Source organism: Mirounga angustirostris, unplaced genomic scaffold (genome assembly GCF_029215605.1).
Source record: "Mirounga angustirostris isolate CCGP_5_RB_7025 unplaced genomic scaffold, mMirAng1.0.hap1 SCAF_7, whole genome shotgun sequence".
Taxonomy (NCBI): Eukaryota; Metazoa; Chordata; class Mammalia; order Carnivora; family Phocidae; genus Mirounga; species Mirounga angustirostris.
Window position 1 is genome coordinate 124936314 of NW_026991715.1, and position 25609 is coordinate 124961922.

At 37.1% G+C, this 25609-nt stretch overlaps 1 protein-coding gene across 4 annotated transcripts in view; it reads right to left on the reverse strand.

Annotated features, from left to right (window-relative positions):
- WDR70 (WD repeat domain 70) overlaps positions 1 to 25609 on the reverse strand; it is a 295418-nt gene that overhangs the window by 97879 nt on the left and 171930 nt on the right. For all 4 annotated transcript variants that reach the window (XM_045862134.2, XM_064596782.1, XM_064596784.1 and 1 more), the window contains one exon: positions 17043 to 17217. In XM_045862134.2, the coding sequence (XP_045718090.1) occupies positions 17043 to 17217 (175 nt within the window). The remainder of the gene's footprint in view (positions 1 to 17042; positions 17218 to 25609) is intronic.

A 25609-nucleotide genomic window follows, 5' to 3' on the forward strand; every position in this document is an offset into this window, starting at 1 on the left:
TAGTTTCTGTATATAAAAGCCCTACTAGTGGCTCTATTGAGCGAACATTTAACATTTACTATGTTGTTTATAATGATTAAAACAGTAATGTTTGGCCTCTTCAGCTTACCAAGTAAATCACAGCTGTCCTGAAGCTGAGAAACACAGTTCAGGAAATATCTCTCCTAGAGAGAGGAATCCCTTATATAGGCTTTCTAGAGACTATAGTCATCCTGTAGAGATCCACCATTTTAAATGACATAACAGCCCTATCTAGACAACTGCAAAGGACTTTACTCATGCTAAAGAAGATGCAAAAACTTTTTTTTTTTTTTAAGATTTAGGGATTATTGGAGCGTGCTCAGTCAAGTATCTGACTCTTGATTTCAGCTCAGTTCATGATCTCAGGGTCCTGAGATTGAGCCCCGTGTAGGGCTCCACACTGGGCATGGAGCCTGCTTTAGATTCTCTCCCTTCCTCTTCTTCTGCTCCCTCCACCCCTACTCACGCTCGTTCTCTCTCTCTAAAAAAAAAAAAAAAAAAAGAGGGGCGCCTGGGTGGCTCAGTTGGTTAAGCGTCTGCCTTCAGCTCAGGTCATGATCTCCAGGTCCTGGGATCAAGCCCTGCGTCGGGCTCCCTGCTCAGCGGGGAGTCTGCTTCTACCTCTCCCCCTGCTTGTGCTCTCTCTCTCTCTCTCGAATGAATAAAAAAAAATCTTTAAAAAAAATAAAATTTAAATAAAATTTAAAAATAAATTAAAATTTAAAAAAGAAAGAAAGGAAGGAAGGAAGGAAGGAAGGAAGGAAGGAAGGAAGGAAGGAAGAAAGAAAGAAAGAAAGAAAGAAAGAAAGAAAGAAAGAAAGAAAGAAAGAAAGAAAGAATGAATTAGGGAGCACTTACTCCACACTGCCAATTGATACAAGATAATCATAAAAGTAAAACAAACTATTCAAAATTAGCTAAAATAACATAAAAGCAAAACAGATTTTCATGTAATCCAAATTCTCAACCCCAAACAGCCTACTTACCATTAAAAAATCAGAAAGCATGAAAAGGAATGATCCCAAAGATACAGATGTAGTGAAAAGAAGGGGCACATGCACCCCAATGTTCATAGCAGCAATGTTCACAATAGCCAAACTGTGGAAGGAACTAAGATGCCCTTCAACAGACGAACGGATAAAGATGTGGTACATATATACGATGGAATATTACTCAGCCATCAGAAAGGATAAATATCCACCATTTGCATTAACATGGATGATCAAATGTGTTCTATGGAATCATTTCTCAAATTAGTTTCTCTATTATTATACCAGTTGTTAAATAACAAAAATTCAACCAGGCAAACTTTAAAGATCTAATTGGCTTTATTAATCAATGCATGAAATGGGCAGCATCCCTTCCAGCAAGTAGAAGGGAGCTCCAGAGGGCTATAGAAAAAAAGAAAGGGTTTTTAAAGATAGAGAGGGATGGGGCACCTGGGTGGCTCAGTTGGTTAAGCCACTGCCTTCGGCTCAGGTTGTGATCCTGGAGTCCCGGGATCGAGTCCCGCATCAGGCTCCCTGCTCAGCGGGGAGCCTGCTTCGCCCTCTGACCCTCCCCCCTCTCATGCTCTCTCTCTCTATCTCATTCTCTCTCTCAAATCAATAAATAAAATCTTTAAAATAAAAAAAAAGATAGAGAGGGAGCAGAAGAAAGGAAAGAATCTTAGCAAAGAATCCACTGTTTCAGGCAAGGTTGCCCTCCTAAGGGTAATAGGAAGAGTCTATCAGTCATCTTCCTAGTGCTGGCCAGAAAATTCTCTTGTTGACAAGTTTAAGGTTACATACCTGGGGGGGTTAAAACTAGAGATGGGTTAGGTATTAAGTGTTGGTTTACTGACTTGGGGCCTTAACCTAAGTGATACTATTTTAGGCCTGTGTTTTCTTTTTCACATATTACACAACTCTTTAAAAAGGCATAACTCAAAATACTGTGAAAAAATTACCTTTACATTAAATTTTACCCATCTGTCAATCTAGCTTCAAAAAAAAAATCTTCAAAATCCAAACATTACCTCTACCACTACCACCCTGGTCCAGGAAATTACCTGAACATCTGCAACAGCTAGCCCCCAGTCACCTTAATTCTACCTTTCTCCCCTTACAGTTATTCTCCATGCAAAATGGCACGAGGGATTGCCAGAGGGGAGGTGTGGGGCAGGGGGCGGGGGATGGGGGAGAATGAGTGAAATGGATGGAGGAGATTAAGAGGTACAAACTTCCAGTTATAAAATAAACAACTGTCAAGAGATGAAAAGTACAGCATAGGGCATACAGTCAGTAACATTGTTTGGCAACAGATGGTAACTACACTTATCATGGTGAGTGTTTAGTAATGTATAGAACTGTTGAATCATTATGTTGTACACCTAAACTAATATAACCCTGTATGTTAATTATACTTCAATTAAAAAAAAAAAGTGGCCAGAGTGATTCTTTTAAGAATACAACTTGGATTGCATCATTCTTCTAGAATCCGTCTAATGGCTTCCCGTTACCCTAGAGGAGTATTCAAACTCCTTGACAAAGCCTCGCACCCCAACCTCTTCCCACTCCTCATTCACTACCCCCCTAGGAAGGAAGGCAGTACATTAATCTGACCTGTGATTGTGGTAAAAACTAACTGACAGTGCTTGGCTTAGCGATTTCCTTTTCCTTCTTGGGGGCAAGCTGACCTTAAGGAGTAATTCTCCTCCACTTTTCCATGCCCAAAGTCTTCCTGCGGCAAGCCTAGCCAGGTTCATTGCTGGATGGGACTTGGGTGGGCAATTCTGTCCAATTCTGGGAGTTAGTTAGCAGGCACTTCTGGCTGCTATCCTCCTCTACCGTCTGTAGCAGAGGGGTATTCTGGGCCTTCATCTATCACGCTTTGGTGATTAGTCTTATTTCTTATTTATTTAGAACTCATGTTGGGAAGAGGGGTGCTAAATTATTAGGGCTACTAAAAAACCCAATTCACTGAAACAAACACATATGCAGGGCTCACACACCTTACATGTGAGTACAGAAAAGAATCTAGAAATGCTAATCTCTGGGTGGAGTAGTTATAGATAACTTATGTTTTTCATATGCTTTTCTATTTTGGGTATTTTTACAAATAACTACAGATTACTTTTATAATCAGAAAAAAATAGCCCAAATTAACTTTCCTTGGGAACCATTACATAGAGCAAAGATTGGCACCAGGTTTTCAGAGGAAATCATGAGCTATGTGTTGGATACATGTCTAATGAAACTGAAAACAGAGTTACAAAAGAACTGTCTCTAATCATGATTACAGGCCATGCAGATAAAAATGTCTTACTTCTTTACAGATATTTCATAGTTACTTTCACTTTAATATTTTGACTAAATTCAAGTCACCAAATAGTGACAAAAACTATATCATTCTCTTGAATCTGTATAGCCCCTGTGGTCTATTTATTCGGTATAATGAAAATGTAAGATTATACTAACTGCTTACTTACAATATTTATACATTTGACTCCATTCCTTAACAGGAGCTCTTATTCACATATTCTTTTAAAGATTTTATTTATTTATTTGAGAGAGAGAGAGCACTCAGGAGCGCATGAGTGGGGGTGGGGAGGGTGGAGGCAGAGGGACAAGCAGACTCCCTGCCAAGCAGGGAGCCCGAGATCTCCATCCCAGGACCCCAAGATCATGACCTGAGCCCAAGTCAGACATTTAACCAACAGAGATACCCGGGCACCCCTCTTATTCACATATTTTCAACTGGAGGTTTCTGCTGCCCAATTTCTATTTTTTTCTGTCCTAATGATCAATACACATCCACAAGTATTCATAAAGTTTCTACTCCTACCACATTTAGGAGAATATTCTAATTCTTCTAGTTTTACTTATAAGGTAAAATGTTTTAAGAATATTTATAATCTTTATAAGAAAAATACTTATCTTAATTCAATTTTAATTTTTCTTCTGGCTTCCCTGGGCAACTTTGATCAGTATATGATTATCTAAACCTAAGAATTTTTCACACATTATTTTCATCAGTTATATTTTCTTTCTGTATGTTAATACTGCATCAAGACAGTACATAGTTCTGCCTTTTTCAGGATACTGTGCAAAATTAGAATATGAAAGCAAGGACTTTGGAATAAAATTTAAATATTGAGGGTATAGGTAAATTAAACCCTTGAAATTTAATTCAGCAACTACTTATTAAATCCCTACCACATATGTTTTCCATACCAGTGGGTCCAAAGTTAAAGAAGAAAGAAAAAAACCCTTGTCTCCAAAGAGCATGTAACAGTGACTTGTAAGCTTTTTTATCCTTAGCCAATTTATTATTTTTTTTAAGATTTTATTTATTTGTCAGAGAGACAGAAAGAGTACAAGCAGAGGGGAGCAGCAGAGGGAGAAGCAGGTTCTCCACTGAGCAGGTAGCCTGATGCAGGGCTCGATCTCAGGACCCTGGAATCATGACCTGAGCCGAAGGCAAACGCTTAACTAACTGAGCCACCCAAGTGTCCCTGTCCTTAGCCAATTTAGACAGGGCAGATTACCTGCTTCATCTCTTCCTTTATTCCATGGCAAGGGAATTCAGGGTTTAAAGTTCTACTGCAGGTGCAGTTTTGAAAAGATTATAATGCATTTTAATAAGTCACTTTTTAAACAGCTTTATCAAAATATAACTTAATACCATAAAATTTACCCATTTTCAGTGTATGATTCAATGATTTTTAGTAAATTTGCAGAGTTGTGCAACCATCACCAAAATCTAGTTTTAAAACATTTCCACCAGGAAGGATCACTCATTCATGAACCATACGGTATGGCAGCACAGTGATTAAGAGTGCAGGTTCTAGTGCAGACTGCAGGGCTCCATGATTTTACCAGCCTCGAGCGAGCTGCTGAACCTTCCTCTGCTGGGTTTCAGTTTTCTCATTTAAAACATGTGGCTAATGGTAGTACCTCATAGTATGGTTCTGAGGGTCACATGAATTAACATATATATAAAGTACTTGGAACAGTGGTTGCCACAAAGTGTTCAGTAATTATTAGCTATTATTTATATCATATACTTTAAAAATCTATTAGAAAAAAGTGACTGAAAATACTTCTGACGCAAATAAGCATCACTCCATACTAAAGGCTAAAACAAATAACCTATAACAACACATTTATTTGATAATAAAAAAGCTTAATTAACAGTAATCAAAAATTTAAAAACAAGAATAATGATAACTGAAAAAAAAAACACCTTAAGATAAAACCTATGATGATCTACCTGATAGCATCCATTCATTGACTCGACAAATACTTACAGGGAGCACATACTATATGTCATGCTCTTTTTAGGGATGGAAAAATAGCAAATAAGACAAAAAGTCCCTGAGCTTATGAAGCTTAGGTTAGGAGGAATGCGCAGACAAATGAAAAATAAAACAAAATAATTACACAGTGGTAAATGTTATAAAGACAATAACATATTTTAGGCAATGGAACAGAGATAAATGTTCAGGGAAAACAAGGGCACTATTCTAGCCAGAAATCTAGCCTTGCTCTAGAACTAGCCTTCTTTCCCCATATTCTCTACTATTACACTGCTTTGTGGTTCTTTGAGATGACATTTTGCCAGAGGTCAGAATGAGAAGTGAGCTGCCACAGCCAAGGCAATAAACTATGACAAAGGCCTACAAGCACAAGGGTAACAAGTACAAAGTCTCCAAGGCAGACAAGGCCTACTAGTATTTGAGGAATGGAAAGAGGCCAGCTAGTCTGGAGTTTAATGAGCATAAAGAAGAATGGCGGGTGAGATAGGGCACCTGGATGGTTCAGTCGGTTGAGCTTCTGATGACACTTGATTTCGGTTCAGGTCATGATCTCAGGGTCCTGAGATCGAGCCTCACGTCAGGCTCCCCACTCTGCAGGGAGTCTACTTTTCTCCCTCTCCCTCTACCCCTCCCCATGTTTGCACAGGCATGCACACACAGACTCTCTCTCTCTCTCAAATAAATAAAATCAATCAATCAATCAATCAATCTTACAAAAAAAGAAGACGAGGAAGAATGGCAGGTGAGGTTGAAGAGACAGGCTGACACTAAATTCCTATACCATCTCACTATTTGAATCACCCCTTCCCTATCCAACTACTTGAGGTAATGTTAGGTCACTAACTGGACATTTCTGGGGGAAATTCACCAACACCGTAGGCCAAACTGAGGCAAAGCATTCTTCACTTATTAAAATGATGAGATTTTAAAATGGAAGATTGTTTCTTAAAAAACATTTGACAGGGTTTACACTCCTGGATAAATCATCTTCTGGTCCACTGTTCAAGAGCAGCACACAGGGAATAGCACCTGATTTGATTTTCAAGGAACGAAACCGCCACCAGCAGTTGGGGGCTTGCAGGAGAAGCACACAGGGCAGAGTGGTCAGTTTTGAGAAAGGTAGCAAGGCAGGACAGGATGATCAGGAGGGAACAAAGTATAATTAAGTCTGATTTTTTAAAAAAAGTTTTTCTATTTATGGAGAAAGTCGTGGGAGATATTCAAAGGCTGCTTAAAGATAAACTGAAAGGCTGTAGGTGTCAGTCAGAGGAAATGTGAACTATATTCAGTATGTGGTAAGCACTGAAGCAGTGTGTGCTGCATTTAATAGGATGTAAACTGGAACTGGGTATATCAGAGTGGATGGACAGAGAAGGGTGAAGATACCCAGAAACCCAGGTTGGAGATGATGCAAGTCTCAAGGAGAATGAAGGCAAAGGAGGTGAAACTGAGGGGGCAGATGTGAGGGCCACTAAAACACAGAATTTGTAAGATTGACACTGGTTATAGAAAAGGGAAATTAGCAGGAGAAGAGGTTGTTTCAAAGAGTGGATACTGTCAATAAGGAGAAGACAGACTGAAAAAAAGAGGAGAAAGGAGAAAAAGCTGAATTTGGTGCTTGGAAGTCTTACATTTTATTCTTCAAAACACTCAAAAAGATTACACAATATCTTATGATGCATCCCCAAAATATCAATTTTCCAGCTTCTCCAGGGCGTTTGAAAGCAAACTGGGGTCGGGTCACTGTTTTTGTTCACTGTGATATATGCCGAGCACCTAGAATAGTACTTGGACCAGAGAACATGTTCAATAACTTTTGTGGAATCAATGCTGTGATCTCTCCACCTCCCTTCTATCTACCAGCCCCTCTTGCTCCTTGTTTATGCCCCTATTGACCCAAGAGCCCACATTGAGCAACTATCTTACCAACATCCTTAATTATATGGCCCATTATCCTTCAGTTACATGTTTCCTATTTTTCTCTCTCTCTCAGATTTCTCAGGATCTTCTCTATAACCCTGAAAGTTCATGATGCAGAGCTTAATAGGACTCTTTTTCATTCACTGTACTGAGTATTTGATGAGCCCTTCCTATCTGGAAAATACTGTTTTTTCAGTTCTGACCTTTTTGGGGGGGGGGGGGGCGGGGAGCAGGAGTAACTATTTCTTATCTAATTCCATCCTCCCTCCTCTACATTTTCTTTTTCTAGAATTTTCAAATCAAAATTGACCCTTTTAAAAGCCTATCATTCTCAGTATTTTATTCTGCTTTCTAGGAGATTTCTTTGACTCTATCTTTCAACACTCTTATGGATGTCCCCCCTAGTATCATCTATTTACTTTCCAAGAGCTCTTGCTTGAACTCTAAATGTTCAAAAAATTTTTGTAGTATTCTGCTTTAGTTTCTTGGTTGTCATATTTTCTCTTTTTTCTCTGGAATATTATAGGATTTTTTTTCTTAAAATTTTCTTCTGTTTTCTACATTGTCTCTCTCTCCCTTCTGAGTTATTCTGTTTCCTTTAATCTCTGTATTTCATATTAGAGGATTTCCTCAAATGTCTGATAACCCTTGTCTGTCCATTAATATAGAAGAGTAAAGCACTAAAAAGCTGATTAGAAACTCTATGTCAGGGGTGAAAATCTTGTAAAGGGCTAGACAGTAACTATTTTAGGCTTTGGGGCCTTATAGTCTGTTGCAACTCTGCTGCTGTAAGGCAAAAACAACCACAGACAATATGAAAATGAATAAGCAAGGCTGCTCTGATAAATCTTTATGACAATGAAACCTGAATTCACATAATTTTCATATGTCATGAAATATGTCATATTTTCACTTTTTAAATGTTGTATCATTGAAGCAGGCAGAACAATGCCCCCCAAAGATTTCCACATCCTAATTCCTTAAATTTGTGAATATGTTATTTTACATGCAAAAGGGGAATTAAGGTTTCAGACTGAACTGATATTGCTAAACTTATCTTAAAATAGGGAGGTGATCCCAGATTATTGAGTCAATCCAATGTAATCACAAGGGTCTTTAAAAGTGAAAGAGGGAAACAGAAAAGAAGGTCACCATGTTGTGATGTGAAAGGGCTCCACTCACTGTTGCTGGCCTGGAAGATGGAGGAAAGGGGCCATGAGCCAAGGAACGTGGGTGACTCTTACTAGCTGGAAAAGGCAAGAAGACAGATGTTCCCCTGAAGGCTCCAGAAAGGAACACAGCCCTTAACTACCTTAATTTTGGTCGAGGAAGACCTCTAACCTACTAAAGTGTAAGATAATAAATTTGTGCTGTTTTAAGTCACTAAGTTTGCGGTCATTTGTTACAGTAGCCATGAGACAACAATACAACCACTTAAAAATGTAAAAACCCTTCTCAGCTTGCAGGCCATAGGAAACCAGATGGTGGGCTATATTTGGCACATGGGCCATAGTTTGCTGACCCCTGGTATAGGCTCTTGAACCAACTGCCTGGGATGAAATCTCAATTCTGCCACTTACTAACTGTAATCTCTGGTAGGCAACTCAACCTCTTTGTGTCTTATTTCCTCATTTGCAAAGTGATGATAGTAACAGTACTTGCATCACAGGAATGTGATAAGGATTAAATGAAATCATGTAAAGTGTTTAAAATACCACCTACCCCACAGGAAGCACTCAGTAATTACCATTATAGTAACAATGGTGGTGAGGGGGGACACAGCTCTACATGAAGATGTTCCCCTTATCTCAGCTTTACCTGGAATATAGTCTCTAACACCCAGAAGTAATACTTTAGCGTTCTGTAGGGGTGAGGGAAGAAGAGGGAAGAACGGTGATATGGTTGCACACGATAGAGAAGGGAACGGCAGGGTAAGTCCATTTGTCGTTTACTGGCTGCTCCCGCCAATGCTGAGGTTTCTACTTTCTCTCGTTGGCTAAGTCAGTTACCATTCATGCATCTGGTTTCCAGCTTCCAAAAGTGTCATGAGTTCTCTTTTCTGCTGTCATCTCCCCTCTAATGCTCTTCATCCATGCTTTTAAAAATGCTTTTTCTGTCATTTTAGTGGGGTCAGGAGGGAGCAGAGCTGAATGTGTTTAATTTTTCCTGTTTAGCTGCAAGTCTTAAAATGCAATTGCTCTATTATTACTGACTTCAAAAAACAAGGACAATAATCACTTATATTTAAAAGAAAATCTTCTGGGGCGCCTGGGTGGCTCAGTCATTAAGCGTCTGCCTTCGGCTCAGGTCATGATCCCGGGGTCCTGGGATCAAGCCCCGCATCAGGCTCCCTGCTCCACGGGAAGCCTGCTTCTCCCTCTCCCACTCCCCCTGCTTGTGTTCCCTCTCTGGCTTTCTCTCTCTGTCAAATAAATAAAATCTTTAAAAAAAAAAAAAAAAAAAAAGAAAGAAAGAAAATCTTGTAACCTAACTTTTTCAAAAGCCAGTATTTTCTCATTTAAAAAATGTTGTTTCCAACAGTATACGACATTTTCTAAAAGCATTATAAGTAAAACTTTAAAGCTTTCATTAAAATAATTGACAAATTAGAACTTAACTTCAAGGCCTGCAAGTAATTTTGCACAGTTTTGATGATTATTTGTGCTGTGAGTCAGTGACATACCTCTGTGAAAAGTAAACTTCGAAAAATATGCGTGTTTAAAACACTACAGAACAATCTGTATGTCACATGTTTTCTCCTGAGTTGTTTATTTAAAAAGGTAATTTTAGTTCATACATCTACTCAGGCACACTAACCAGTGGGTACATAACATTCTCATTAATTGATGGTGACTGTATTTTCATACACTGAATGATGGCTATAACAGGGATCTACATTCTCATCTTTCTAAGCCACACCTTTAGTCACCGAGAAATCTGTGAAACGTATGACACTTTCACAATCTGAGTTCAATAGCATCCTGAGATCTAACTTTACCAGTCTACAAAAACTGTAAGCTGACTAGGGGCTAAAGAGAAAAAGGAGGAAGAAGACCAATAGCTATTGAGAACCTGTTATGTGCAAGTCCCATTCTGGGTACTTTTAATATATTACCTAACATATTCCTCAAAATAATCTGACAAGATGGGGATCATGCCCTCATTTCCTGAATAAGGAAAATGACATATAGAATACTCAAGAAACCCAGGAATGATAGACAGAAAGCCCTGAGTAATGTATAATGTGATTTATGTCTCAGGTGTCATTTACAAACTGTGCCATAGAAGTATGCAATTGGTATTTAGCTGTCCATATTTTCTAGACTCCCAGTATTAGGCCTAATGAAGAGAAAAAAATCTATATTTGAATTTTTAACAATGCTCTTTATATATTTTTTTCAGAGAAACAGCATGTTTTCTCAAAGGAAGATACCAGAAAATTTTTTCTAAACAATTTGCTTTATAAATTGCTTAATAATACCATTTTCCCCTCTATAATGTACTTTGCTCCCCCATATAGTCAATATCTTGCCGCTTTAACTTGAACTCATATTGGCTAAATGCTTTGAATCACTGTTAAATGACCGACCTTCATGTAAAGAAGGGAGAAGACACCTGGAGGAGGGCATGAACCTGGACTTGCTTGCAAGCACAGTGTTGGCCACTGGAAGTCATGTTTAACTCATGAAAGCCTTTTAATGACATCACTATGAGAAAGATAAAGGACACTCAAAGAGTACAGAGAAATCAAATCTCAAAAAGCTCTCCATGCATTATTCCCAAGGTTGATAGCTAAAGCGGTATGTCACAAAAATTAAAACACAAGACTAAAAGCAACTGTTTTGGGCTGAAATAGTTTCAAAGGGAAATTTTTCAATGAAATTTGACTTATTCACATTTGTAGATGATAATAAATGATAAATAACTGTGTAATGAAATGTTTTCCAAAGCAAAGTTATGGGACATTAAAACTGCACAACAAATGACAAATTTGTCACAAAACAAGATTGGAAATAAGGACAAAATACTATATGCTAAAAATATTTCAAAGTATTATTCTTTTTAAAATCTCCAAAATCTGCAATATCAACGGGTTAACACTCTATTTAAGGGAAGTCTGGAATGTTCTAATTGTACAAATGAGAAAGATGAGGTAGATATTAAGAACCCTCCTTCATAAAATTCATCCTTCTCACTAATACTCTCTGTTAGTATATGTACTTAGAGATAATTCTGATACTCCATGCGAGTAAATAGTGTTTTTTTCCTTAGTGGCTATCAGAGCTTCATAAGAATGTCCAAAAAGCAGGGGGAGAAAAAAAACTATCCATAAAAAAATTACTACAGAATGTAGCTAACCAATAGTATGAGAATTTGGCCTGAACTTGGTTTACATGACGTGTGAAAGAAGGATCAAAGCTGTATTATGGAAATTTAATAGAAAATACCACGAAAAGCAAATCTTTAAATCTCAAAAATACTCCATAAAATACAGGCACAGCAGATAGTGACCAATAGTGAGGAATGATTTCTGTGACACTTTAAGCAACTTTTTTTTTTTTTTAAAGATTTTATTTATTTATTTGACAGAGAGAGACACAGCGAGAGAGGGAACACGAGCAGGGGTAGTGGGAGAGGGAGAAGCAGGCTTCCTGTGGAGCAGGGAGCCCGATGCGGGGCTCGATCCCAGGACCCTGGGATCATGACCTGAGCCGAAGGCAGACGCTTAACCGGCTGAGCCACCCAGGCGCCCCGAGACTTTAAGCAACTTAAAGGTACCCAGGGACTCAAGTGCCACCCCTCCCACAAAACATTCTTTCTATTCTGCTTTATTTTCCTTGTGGCACTTGCCATTATCTGAAATTAGCTTGATGGTGATTTTAAAAGAAAAGATTCAAAACATTCTGAGCAGTAACAATCTCAAAAGAGCCTTTCAATGTGACTACTTTGACACAGAATAGCCCTTGTTAGGTTGGTTAGTCAAATAACAGCATTATTACTCTGTAATCCCAACTGATCCCATTGGTTATCTAAATTCCATACCTCTCAGAGGTCTTGACTCTGACTACCTACCTTGACCCTCTAAGCCTTCCCTAACTGTTCCATATTCTGGGCACTATACAAGGTAGCATCTGATTATACATTATCTTACAGATGGTTCTCTTTTTTACAAACTACTTAATGGGTTTAAAATTCTTTTGTCTCATTCTTAGTGAGGTGGTAGGTGTTCCAAAATATCAGGTGAAATGTTCCTAGCTAGCTAGCTAGCTAGAGATACAGAGATACGGAGAAAAGTACAGAAAAATACATACCAGGTAATTTACAAGCATTATGGGGTAGAGAGAGAATAATGAGAGCAAAGAAGTTTCAATAAAAATAAATTTTTTGGGAAGTGTATCTTTCACGTCTGTAAAATTATGATCCCATTTAAATAAATAAATTAGAGCTCTACCTATTCACTTACAAGTACAAAAAGCAAACTGCAAATTCTCTCCCTATATAAAAACAAAACCTTTTAATATATGTTTATACACACAAATAAAGGGAAAGGTGAAAAAGGACATAAATCAACCTAAGCTTAACATGGGTTATCTGACAGTGACTGGAGACATTTAAAGATCTGTAGTGCACTGGATCTAAGCTACTACTGGTGACTTTATTTCCCATAGTCTCTCTCCTTTACACCTGTTCTCTTACACACTGAGGGGCTTCATTTGTCCAGAAACTTATCTCCCAACGTCATTACTAGTTCTTGCCTGAACTCTTCTCTGATCCATACCAACCATTCTCTAGGATGGCTGATAGTATGGGCACTGATCAGCCACTGAGCTGGAGAAATGTCTCTGCAATATCTCTTAGGCTTGAAGTTTTCCTGATAGGGGGTTGTAGTATGTGGTCAATTTCCTAAAAGGCACAGCCCCAGAATCTGGGCAGGGAATGCAGGCAAAAGGAGAAGTAAGAGGCAGTCAGGTGGAGAGCAGGTCAAGCTGCTGCTGACAGTACGCTACTGCCAAATAAAACAACTTCAAATAGTATTCCTTCCCATCACCTGTGTCTATGGAAGGCAAAAATAAATAAATAAATATGAGACAGATTCCTGCCAAAATCTTAGTTTATAAATAGTGATTGCAATACAAGTAAATACAGCATGTTCTTTTAGTAAAGGGTCTAGCATATTGTAGAATCTTAATAGATATTAAAGAACAGCAACACTGCTTTGAAAAAAAAAAATATATGTCCAAAGAATTTGCTATGTGTTTTTATACAAACAGAAGTCATTAGATATTCAGGGGCACCTAGGTGGCTCAGTTGTTAAGCATCTGTCTTTGGCTCCCAGGGTCCTGGGATCGAGCCCCACATCGGGCTCCCTGCTCAGCAGGAAGCCTGCTTCTCCCTCTCCCACTCCCCCTGCTTGCATTTCCTCTCTCGCTGTCTCTCTCTGTCAAATAAATAAATAAAATCTTTAAAAAAAAAAAAAGATATTCATGAGACTATATAACATTGGAATATTTTAAAAGGCAGAAATTAGACTTGAGAGCCATGAAAATAGCTTTTAAAAATCTACCTGTGTTAATACAGATTGTGTATTTATACATCATTAAGGATATACCAAAAATAGGGGTGCCTGGGTGGCTGTCATTAAGCGTCTGCCTTCGGCTCAGGTCATGATCCCAGGTCCTGGGATCGAGCCCCGTGTCGGGCTCCCTGCTCGGTGGGGAGCCTGCTTCTCCCTCTCCCACTCCCCCTGCTTGTGTTCCCTCTCTCGCTGGGTCTCTCTCTGTCAAATAAATAAATAAAATCTAAAAAAAAAAAAGGATATACCAAAAATTACCTCAGTCTATTTCTCCCCTACCCCTTCTCTATCTCTTATTTCATTGTGGTTTCATATAAATAGAAGGGTTTTTTTATGTTGCTATTTTTAAATGTCTTCCCAGAAATAAACTGACAACCTTATTTTGTTACCTTTCCAGAATACATTCATTCATTCATTCAACAAATCATTATTGAAGATCTGCAGTACAACAGGTATTGTTCTTTGCTCTGTGAATAGAGCAGGGAACAAAACAGACAATAATCCTTTCCCTGTGGAGCCAATATCCTACTGGAGGTAAATAGCCAATAAATCAGTATGTAAAATATATAGTAGAGTATGTCAGATACTGATCAGCATGATGGAAGAAAATAAGAAGGATAGAGAATGCCACTGGTGGGGAGAAGGCTGCAATTTTAAATGTAGGGTGAAGTCAGGGAGACCTTGCTGAGAAGAGAAAATGTGAGCAAACAACTAAAAGATGTGAGGAGGGAAAGCCATATGAACATGTAGAAGCATGTTGCAGGCTGAGAGGACTTCTGCCTACATCGAACCCGAGTCAGGGTGCACGCTGTTACCTCTCCAATGTCACCTCCCACCATTTTGCACCTCCCTGACCTACTCCAACCACACACTAGCTTTCTTGCCACTGCTCAGCTATATGCTGGTGAATGGGGGCTGAGGGACCAAGGAGGCAATGCAGACCTGTAGCAGCTCCTCTGAAAAGCTCTTCTCTCAAATTGACAGGCCATCATCACATGACTGAAAGGGACGTTGGGCAAACAAACACTCCTCTTGAGCAGCACTTTCCAACAGAACTCACTGCAATGATGGGAATGTTCTTTATCTGTGCTGTTCGGTAAGGAGCACAGAACTAGACACATGTGGCTATTTGGTACTTGAAAAGTGCCATGTGACTAAGGAACTGAAATTTTCATCATAAATTTTAACAGTCAAATGTGGCTAGTGGTTACCATACTGGCCAACATAATTCTAGAGTAGAGGTAGGTCTTAAGAACACAGGAATTTATCACTAATAGACACCTTACTTCTAAAAAAGAAATATTACATTTAATTTGCTAAATTCTCTAATGAGAATTCTATGCTTAAGTAGGGCACTTATGATAGTTTTACTTAATTGTCACAAAACACACACATGTGTTAATTACTACTTACCATGTAATTCTCTCGCTACTGCATGGAAAAACTACTGCTATTAGGCTTTTTTATCTCAGCTTTAGTGTATCCCTGCAGATAATTTATTATTGCTGAAGCAGTAATTAAGAAATTTTGTAAAATTCTGTTCTTAAATCAAGCTGTATTTCCTGCAAGCTTTTTCTTCTCAATCTGATTTGTCTTTAGCTGACTATATTTACATGCAAATGTAAAAATATGAATAAATATAACAAACAGGATGTGGTATAATAAGCTATAACTTCATGTACTATTAAATTCTAATAAAACAGAACCAAAGACTATAATTAGGCAAAAGAGCTTAAAAGATTTTTTGGGGGGAGGGGTAAATTGACATTTAAACAGCTTTATTTTTTACAAAAATGGAAATAGAAGATAGTCATTATTTTAGGAGATATGCAAAGCCAATCTTTAAAAACTATACTCAACTTTATAAGAATATGTGGGTTCTAAGAACGTGTTTCGTATATGCACTATACAAAACACGTCACTATCAAAGCTACACAAGGAAACTTCATGACTCAGAGTTTTTATGCTTAATCCAACAGCACCCAGAGACGATGAAAGCCAGTTACTAAAAAATTTATTGCTTGGTTAAAACTCAGTTTACAATTCAAAGGATTTTTAAAATCTCTGTGCTGTTATGAAGCTTTATGGGGTTTACAATGGAAATGAAAACAGAAATAAAAAGATCTGACAAACAGAAAATGCCAAAGATATTTCCAGCATTATCAACATGGATTCTTTTTTCCCTATCATTATTTTTTACCTTATTCCAAGACAAATGATTTTAACCCATCTGCCTAAAAAGACAACTATGTCTCCTAGAGTCCCTTTCAAAATGTAAATGTCTGATGGCCAATTTTATTTGAAAGAATATTATTTCTATAATTTTTAAAAAGAACTAGAATATAAACTCCAAATGGCAGGACTTTTTTTATAATCTGCAGTATTCCCAGTGCCTACAATAGTGCCTGCCATCTAGTAGAGGTACTTAATAAATTCTAACAAATTACTAAATTAATCATTTATCAGAATCTTTTATTAAAATAAAGATAACCAAATAGTATTATAACAGTGTAGATTTTCATTTTAACATTGGTAATATAGAATCATTCCACTTATCAAAAAGTCTTGTTATACCATCTCTACATAGAACAAAACCCTTTCTAAAGCTTATTGGTAATTCTCAGAATTAGCCAAAGACTTTCATATTCATTATTTTGCATAATTATTTACATAGAATTCTGTGATTCCTTCCAATTCAAAAATTTATTTATTCTAATAATGACCTAAAACTGCAAAATAAAATCTGAAACCTACTCAAATGGAACATCATGGAATGGTAAAACAAAATATTATTTAAATTACTACAAAAATAACTGGAAAACAACTAATGGACCATCCTAGACATTTCATGGTTTTCTTAAATCTTTTAAAGGATATTTTCTAGTACTCTGCTTAGTCTTGTTTTACACTACTACCAAATCCTTTGCTTTCAAAATCAAGTACACTGAGACACCAAATAATAAAACTGCCCTATGCTTTTTAAATTTTATACCAAAAGATCTACTTTATTTAAAAAAAAAAAAAATCTAATACGCATTGGAAAATACTGAGCTGGAATGTTGCTGAAATGCTGTTTACTGCAAATGTCCCAATGTTTTATCAACTAACACTGAAGTTTAAGTTAGGGCTAAACTCAGGAAACTGACCTTCATAATATTTTAACATGATGTTTGTCTTTATAAGGTGGTTTTCTTCTAAGAAAAGCGGACTTAAATGTCTTAGACTTACAGTCAAATTTCGGTCCCAGATCTGTATGCTTCCATTCTGGCAGGCAGCTGCTATGAGGTTTCCATCTCTACTATATGTGCACGTGGTGGGAATTACTTTTTTGCCCTGCATTGTCCGTGGTTTAAACACACTTCTTTGCTTCCTTGGATTTTCAACTTCCCACGTCCTCACAGTCCTAAAAACAATAAAGAAATTTTCATTTACAAAAAAGAGAGGAGTTTAAAACTCAGAAGAGCTCATAAAAACTGCTTTACCTCTTAAGCATATAAATCTAAAAATTATTTTAAAATAAAATGTGTCCTGTAAAACATTCTCCATTTATAAATGAAGTTACTCACTGCAATAAAGTGAACCATATGAATCATGTTGTCTTCAAATCAAACAGCAAGTAGCAAATTCTACTTCAAATCTATCAGTTTTAAGTTCTGACCCTCTACAACAGTGGCCTCTAAACAATTCTGACTATACACTCTGATCAGTAAAACTGTTGAATATAAACCTCCTATACACACACATTAATTTCTAAATTACTTACATGTGTTAATGTACTGTTATATAATACACACCAGAAAACACACTGAAAAAAATAAGTCACTAGAGAATGATGTCCCACTCTACAGCCAAGGCAAAGATCTCATGCCTCTAGGGGAGAAGCAGAAACAAAATTGTCTGCTCCTGAGTTTTCAACAAGTAACAAGAAACAGCAGTCTAGGGCTGGGGGAGACACAGAGAACCCTCCTGCTCACAGTCCCAGGCAAAGGAGCACTGCCACTAAGGAAAGCTAAAACAAGATCCTTAGGACCCGGGGCGGGGGGTGGGGTGGGGGACCAGAAAACCAAAGATGAGTTCAACAAATTAAATTCTTGGCAGAAACTAACCAAGCCAAAGCACTATGGAACGACATCTCTAAAGTTCTAAAAGAAAAAAAAAAGTCAATCTAATATTCTATAGGCAGCAAAAATATATTTCAAAAATATGGTAAAGATTTTTTCAGATGAATGAAAGCTGAGATAATTCATTTCCTTCAGACATGTACTAAAAGCAATGTTAAAGGAAGTTCTTCAAGAAGGACAAATATGATACAAATGGAAATCTGAATCTACACAAAGAAATGAAGAGTGCCACAAATGGTAAAAATGAAGATAAATTTAAAAGACATTTTAAAAAATGTTTAAATCTCTTTAAAAGATAAATGGCTGAAGTAAAACAATGTATTGTTAAGATTTACAGCATATGTTCAAGTAAAATGTATGTCAACAATAGCACAAAGGTTGGGAGGAAGACATGGAAGTATAGTTTTATACCATACTTGAAATGATATAGTATTATTTGAAGAGAGATTTTGATACATTAAAGATATATATTACAAACCCTAGAGCAATTGCTAACATATTTTTATAATAAATATGTAATAACAGAGATAAAATGGAAATGAAATAAAAACAGGAAGGGATAATAAAGAAGAACTAAGGGATAAACATAAAACAAACAGCAACATGGTGGGTTTAAATCCAATCTCATAAAAAATTACATTAATTAGAAATGACCTAAAAACTTTTAATTAAAAGGCAAAGATTGTCGGGGCGCCTGGGTGGCTCAGTCATTAAGCGTCTGCCTTCGGCTCAGGTCATGATCCCAGGGTCCTGGGATCGAGCCCCGCATCAGGCTCCCCGCTCTGCGGGAGGCCTGCTTCTCCCTCTCCCACTTCCTCTGCTTGTGTTCCCTCTCTGGCTGTGTCTCTCTCTGTCAAATAAATAAATAAAATCTTAAAAAAAAAAAAAAAGGCAAAGATTGTCTGATGGGATTAGGTAAAAGCAAGACCCAGCAGATTCTGTCTTTTAAAAAGACACAAAAAATGGGGGCATCTGGGTGGCTCAGTCAGTTAAGCATCCAACTCTCGGTTTCCACTCAGGTCATGATATCAGGGTCCTGGGATCAAGCCCATGACGGGCTCCATGCTCAGTGCAGAGTTTGCTTGGCCCTCTCCCTCCTCCTCTACTCCTCTCCCCAGCTCACATACATGCATGCTTTCTCTCTCTCTCTCTCTCAAATAAATAAGTTTACCATACATTACATCATTAGTTTTTGATGTAGTGTTCCATGATTCATTGTTTGGGTATAATGTATGGTGATTAACATAACATAGTAAAAGAAAAAACAACAACAAAACAAAACAAAACAAAAAAAATAAATAAATTTAGAAAATAAAAATAAAATAAATAAAATCTTTTTTAAAAAATATACACAAACGTGGGGCGCCTGGGTGGCTCAGTCGTTAAGCGTCTGCCTTCGGCTCAGGTCATGATCCCAGGGTCCTGGGATCGAGCCCCGCATCGGGGTCCCTGCTTGGCGGGAAGCCTGCTTCTCCCTCTCCCACTCCCCCTGCTTGTGTTCCCTCTCTCGCTATATCTCTCTGTGTCAAATAAATAAATAAAATCTTTAATAAAAAAAAAATACACAAACGTTTAAATATAAAGACTTAGATAGATTAGCAGTAAAAAGATGGGGGGGGAAATGTGCTAGGTGACCATAATCAAAAGAAAGCTGGAGTAACCAACCGTATTAATGTCCAACAAAGTGGACTTCAGAACAAGGAATAAAACTAGAGACAAAGAGCAAACTTTCATAATGCTAAAGAGTCAATTGATCAAGAAGACATAACAATCCTAAATGTATATGCTAGTAATAACAGAGCTTCAAAATATGAAAGCAAACTTAAGAGAAATAAAATTAAATATAGCAAATCTATATTTATATTTGTATACTTCAACATTCCTCACTCAGTGACTGATAGAACAAGTAGACCCATCCCTACCCCCCCAAAAAATCAGTAAGGATACAGAAGTCCTCAAAAACAATACCAAACAAGTTGAGCTAATTGACATTTATATAACACTTCACCCAACCACAACTGAGTGTGAATTCTTTTCAGGTGCACACTGAACATACTCTGGGTCATAAAGCAAATATAAACAAATAAAAATGACCAATTTAGTGAGGTCACAGGATACAAAGTCAATAATGAATTTTATTTCCATAGACTAGCAACAATTAAATGTTGAAATTATGAAAATAATACCAGGCGCCTGGGTGGCTCAGTTGGTTAAGCGACTGCCTTCGGCTCAGGTCATGATCCTGGAGTCCCAGGATCGAGTCCCGCATCGGGCTCCCTGCTCGGCAGGGAGTCTGCTTCTCCCTCTGACCCTCCCCCCTCTCATGTGCTCTCTCTCATTCTCTCTCTCTCAAATAAATAAATAAAATCTTTAAAAAAAAAAGAAAATAATACCATTAATAATGATATGAATAAACATGGAATCTCAAAAGATGTATAGTATCTGTGCAATGAAAACCATAAAATATTTCTGAGAGAAATGAAAAAAGATCTACATGTATGAGAAGATACACTGTATTATGCTGAGCAAAATAAGTCAATGAGAGAAAGACATGTATCAAATGACCTCACTGATATGAGGAATTCTTAATCTCAGGAAACTGAGGGTTGTTGGAGTGGTAGTGGGTGGGATGGGGTGGCTGGGTGATAGACATTGGGGAGGGTATGCGCTATGGTGAGCACTGTGAATTGTGTAAGACTGTTGAATCACAGACCTGTACCTCTGAAACAAATAATACATTATATGTTAAAAAAAAAAAAAAAAAAGAAGAAGATAGCAGGAAGGGAAAAATGAAGGGGGGGAATTGGAGGGGGAGACAAACCATGAGAGATTATGGACTCTGAGAAACAAACTGAGGGTTCTAGAGGGGAGGGTTGTGGGGGGATGGGTTAGCCTGGTGATGGGTATTAAAGAGGGCACGTACTGCATGGAGCACTGGGTGTTATACGCAAACAATGAATCATGGAACACTACATCAAAAACTAATGATGTATGGTGATTAACATAACATAATAAAAATAATAATAAATAAATAAATAAGATACAGTGTATTCATGGGTTGGAAAAGTCAGTACTATTAAGATTTCAATTCTCTCCTAATTAATCTTTTGATTCAACACAATTTCAATAAAAGATCCAGCAGAGTTTTTTTGAGATAGAAATTGGGTAAGGTAATTCTAAAACTTATATGTAAATGCAAACAACTTGGACTGCCTATACAATTATTTATTTATTTATTTATTTATTTTAAAGATTTCATTTATTATTTGAGACAGAGAGAATGAGAGACAGAGAGCATGAGAGGGAGGAGGGTCAGAGGGAGAAGCAGACTCCCTGCCGAGCAGGGAGCCCGATGCGGGACTCGATCCAGGGACTCCAGGATCATGACCTGAGCTGAAGGCAGTCACTTAACCAACTGAGCCACCCAGGCGCCCTGCCTATACAATTTTGAAAAAGAACAAAACTAGGGAATTCACTCTACCGAAGTTCCCATATTAGCTTCTAAATCCCACATTATAACACCAATCACATAAGTTGTAATTACACATATTAATATCTACTCCTTCTACAAAAAGAGCTACTTGAGAGCAAGGGCTCTCTCTCTCTCTTATCTTTGTGGGCCTTATCTTTGTATGCACCATCTCTTAAACATAACAGGAACACAACACCTACTTGGTCTTCAACAAATGTTTGTCAAAAAATAAAAAAAAATTCACTGCCTATCTAAGCATTTTAGAAATCAACTTAATGAGGTATAACTAACATACAATAAATACAATTGATTTTTAAATGTATAGACTTCAGATAGCCAGCATTTTCTGTCAAGTATTTATGATTTATTCCAAATGATTTGGGGATTTTTTTAAATAACTTCTGCCTATTTCCCCCTAAACTCTGAGAACTTACTCAACTGCTTAACATTACCAAACCCTAGTTTTCAGAGCTGTCAAACCCATGCCTGACATAAGATTGCACCGACTGCATTTTAGGAACTACTGGCTAGCAAAATGTAAGTTCAAGTAAGAGTTTAGAAACAGTACACACAGAAACAACAGAAAGGCACCTTGGAATTCCAGAATTTAAAGCAACCCATTGGGGAGCCAGGAGACTCAGAGTTATAAGATACTCTGACAGATAGATGCCATTAACAGTGTGACAGATACTGGTAGCAGCATAATCCAAGATCCATTCTCCTTTCTTCTCAGTTAAAGTCTGTATTTCCTAGCCTCTCTTGTAGCTAGATGTGATGAAATGTGGAAATAAAGCTTTGACCAATGCAGTATAAATGGAAGGCTATCATAGGATTTTGGGAAGTTCTCAAAAAGAAGGTTGCAGACCCTTCTTCAACCCTTCCTGTTTACTCCATCCTCTGCCAGCAATCTTGATGTGATGCTGGGCTCAAGTAGCATCTTATCAGACCAACAAACTAGAAGGTACCCTGATCCTTGATGACACTACAGCCATAAACCAACTCTGGAGTACCTATGTCTAGACTCCTCTTACTGAAAGATAGATAGATGACAGATAGATAAATCGAAAGAAAGAGGTGGTTGGGAGAGAAGGAGAGGGAGGGAGAAAGGAGGAAGGGAGAGAGGAAGGAAGGAAGGGAGGGAGGGAAGGAGGGAGGAAGGGAGGAAGGAAGAAGGGGAGGAATGGAGGGAAGAAAAAATTTATTGGGGTATAACATACAATGAAATTCATCTGTTTAAATGTACAGTTGTGAGTTTTAAGAAAGGCATAGTTATATCATTCCATAAAGTTTCATTTGTGTTGCCTCTTTGTAGACCACTCCTTCCCTTCCCAGCTTTAACCCTTGGCAACTACTGACCTGTTTTGTATCCCTAGAGTTATGACTTTTCCACTATTATATAATGGGAATAATACTGCATATAGCTTCTGAGTCTGGTTTCTTTAAGTATCTGAGTTTTATATATATCTCATTAGTCCATTCCTTTTTGCTAATGAGTAACATTCCACATATGGATATACTACATTTTGTTTACCCATTTACCAAATAAAGGTTATTGGGCTGTTTCCAGTTTGATGTGATTATGAATAAATCCACTATAAATATTCATGTGTAGTTTTTTTATTGTTTCTTTGTTTTTGTAAAAATAAGTTTTCATATCTCTTGGCTAAATACCTAGAAAGGGGATTACTGATCATATGCGAAATAAATGTTCAACTGTATAAGAAACTGCTAAACTTTTCCAAAGAGACTATTTCATTTTGCATTCCCACCAGCAACATATGAGAGTTCTAACTACCCCCACAAAAATATGATCAGTTGGTTTTTTTTTTTAAGTCATTCTAATAGGTAGGTTTTGGTAATTTGATTTTAATTTACATTTCCTATATGATTAATAATGTTGGGGATCTTTCCATGTATCTTTGCCATCCATTTCTCTTTTTTGGTGATGTGTCTCTTCAAATTTTTTGCCCATTTCAAATTTTTGTTGTTTATTTCCTTATTATTGTATTTTGAGAGTTCTTTATATATTCTATATACAAGTTCTTTATCAGATATGTGGGATTTTTTAATGAAATATACTATAATTTATTCATTATTATGTACCAGTTGCTTTGCTAAATTCTTTATATACATATTTTTTGGTTTTTTTATTATGTTGTTAGCCACTGTATAGTACATAATTAGTTCAGATACGTGTTTAGCAAATATTTTCCAAGTCTGTAACTTGCCTTTTTAAATAGTCTTTCAAATAGCAGATGTTTTAGATTTTGATAAAGTCCTTTTATCAAATTTTGTAATACCATGTTGAAGAAATCTTTGCCTACCCAAGGTCATAGAAATTCTATGTTTTCTTCTAGAAATTTTACTTATTTTTTTAAAAGATTTTATTTATTTATCAGAGAGAGATAGAGCACAAGCAGGGGGAGCAGCAGGCAGAGGGAGAGGGAAAGCAGGCTGAGCAGAGAGCCCAACGTGGGGCTCGATCCCAGAACCCTGGGATCATGACCTGAGTGGAAACCAAGAGTTCGATGCTTAACCGAATGAGCCACCCAGGCGCCCCTTCTTCTAGAAATTTTATACTTTAAAGTTTTACAACTAAGTAGTTTTACAACTGAGTCTATGATCTATTTAAATTAGTTTTTATATCTGGTACAAAGCTGAGGTTCATTTGGATGGATGGATGGATAGATAGATAGATAGATAGATAGATAGATAGATAGATAGATATTGACACATAGATATCTCAATTGTCCCAGCACCATTTATATCTGAGAATTATAAAACCTTACTCCTACTGAATGTATTCTGTATAGCTTACTTGTCTCTTATCTCTATTCACTTTGCTTCCCATAGTTGAGAAATACCTCGTGTGTTTTTTCTTCCTGCCCTTGGCTCAACAACAGTGGAGATAAACTATGATGATTTCTCTTTTTTTATAACTGAACATCTCCAAAAGTCAGATACTACTTTAAAATTTGATATAAAAGGTCCCACACCAGTATAAAATATCATTATCATTATCTGGCTCATTTAAAGTTCTTCATCACTAAAAATTGGGATAACAATACAAACAATAAGGGGATTAAATGAGATTAGGGATGTAAACGTGTCTGGGACAGTACTTGGAACACAGTAGGCACTCAATAAATACTAGTTCCTTTCTGCTCTTTCTCTTAGACTATAAATAAAATATTAAAGCTAAAAAAAAACAACAATTAAGTATGGTCCATTTGTTTCAGTGGTATATTAACAGGTTGAGCTAGTTATCAAAAATAACAGAAAGGGAAAACAAGCAACTAACCTAGCATATAGATGTGTGAAACATAATTTACATAGCATCTGATACTGACTAATTACACTATGGTTTTATGGCTCTGATTCTCTGAATCTATGCCTAAAAAAAAAAAAAAATGGATGCTAAAGTGCTAGGCCATTAGGTATCTGTCTAAACATTTTATGCTGAAGAACACATATTTTGAAACTTGGAGTGAGATCTGGTCTTGTAAAATTAAAACTGTGCTTCATAAAAAAGATTTAAAAATAGAAGAAGGATCTGCCTGGGCCTTTCTAGACACACAATGAAAACACCAGAAGACAAGAAAAAGACACAGGTGGGGTCATTACATTGCCCCAGGCACAAATGCTTTCTGTCTTAAAATTTTGAGTTCTTTCCAGATACAAGTTCTAAACTTTCTGGCATCAGCTACATAAATGCATCACAGCATTTGGCAGAAATCAAGGGAAGCATTAATTTTGCATGGAAATCACTTAAGAGATCTTGGTTTCTCGAAAGACTACACAAGCAACTTGAGTGATGTAAAAGCCTGAAACTTGCCGGCTCTCTTGGCAAAGTCAACAAGAATGACCTTCTTTTCAAAAATGGCCAAATATGAAAGTATAGAAATTCCAGAAATAGGAAAACTGTTCTAGCTTCTATATAAACCCACAATAATCCTTACAAACACATGTAATTCACATATACACACAGCAATTGCAATAAGAATACAACTGCATTCACAAGAAATATACTTGGTGCTAATGCTTTATACTTACCATTATTAAAGTTAGGCCTTATGAAATCTAGAGTTAGACTAAGGGATAAATGCTGCAATAAATAACCACTTACACCCTTACATTTATGGCCAATTGATTTTCAACAAAGATGCCAAAACAATTCAGGGAAAAAGAACTGTTTTGAAAAA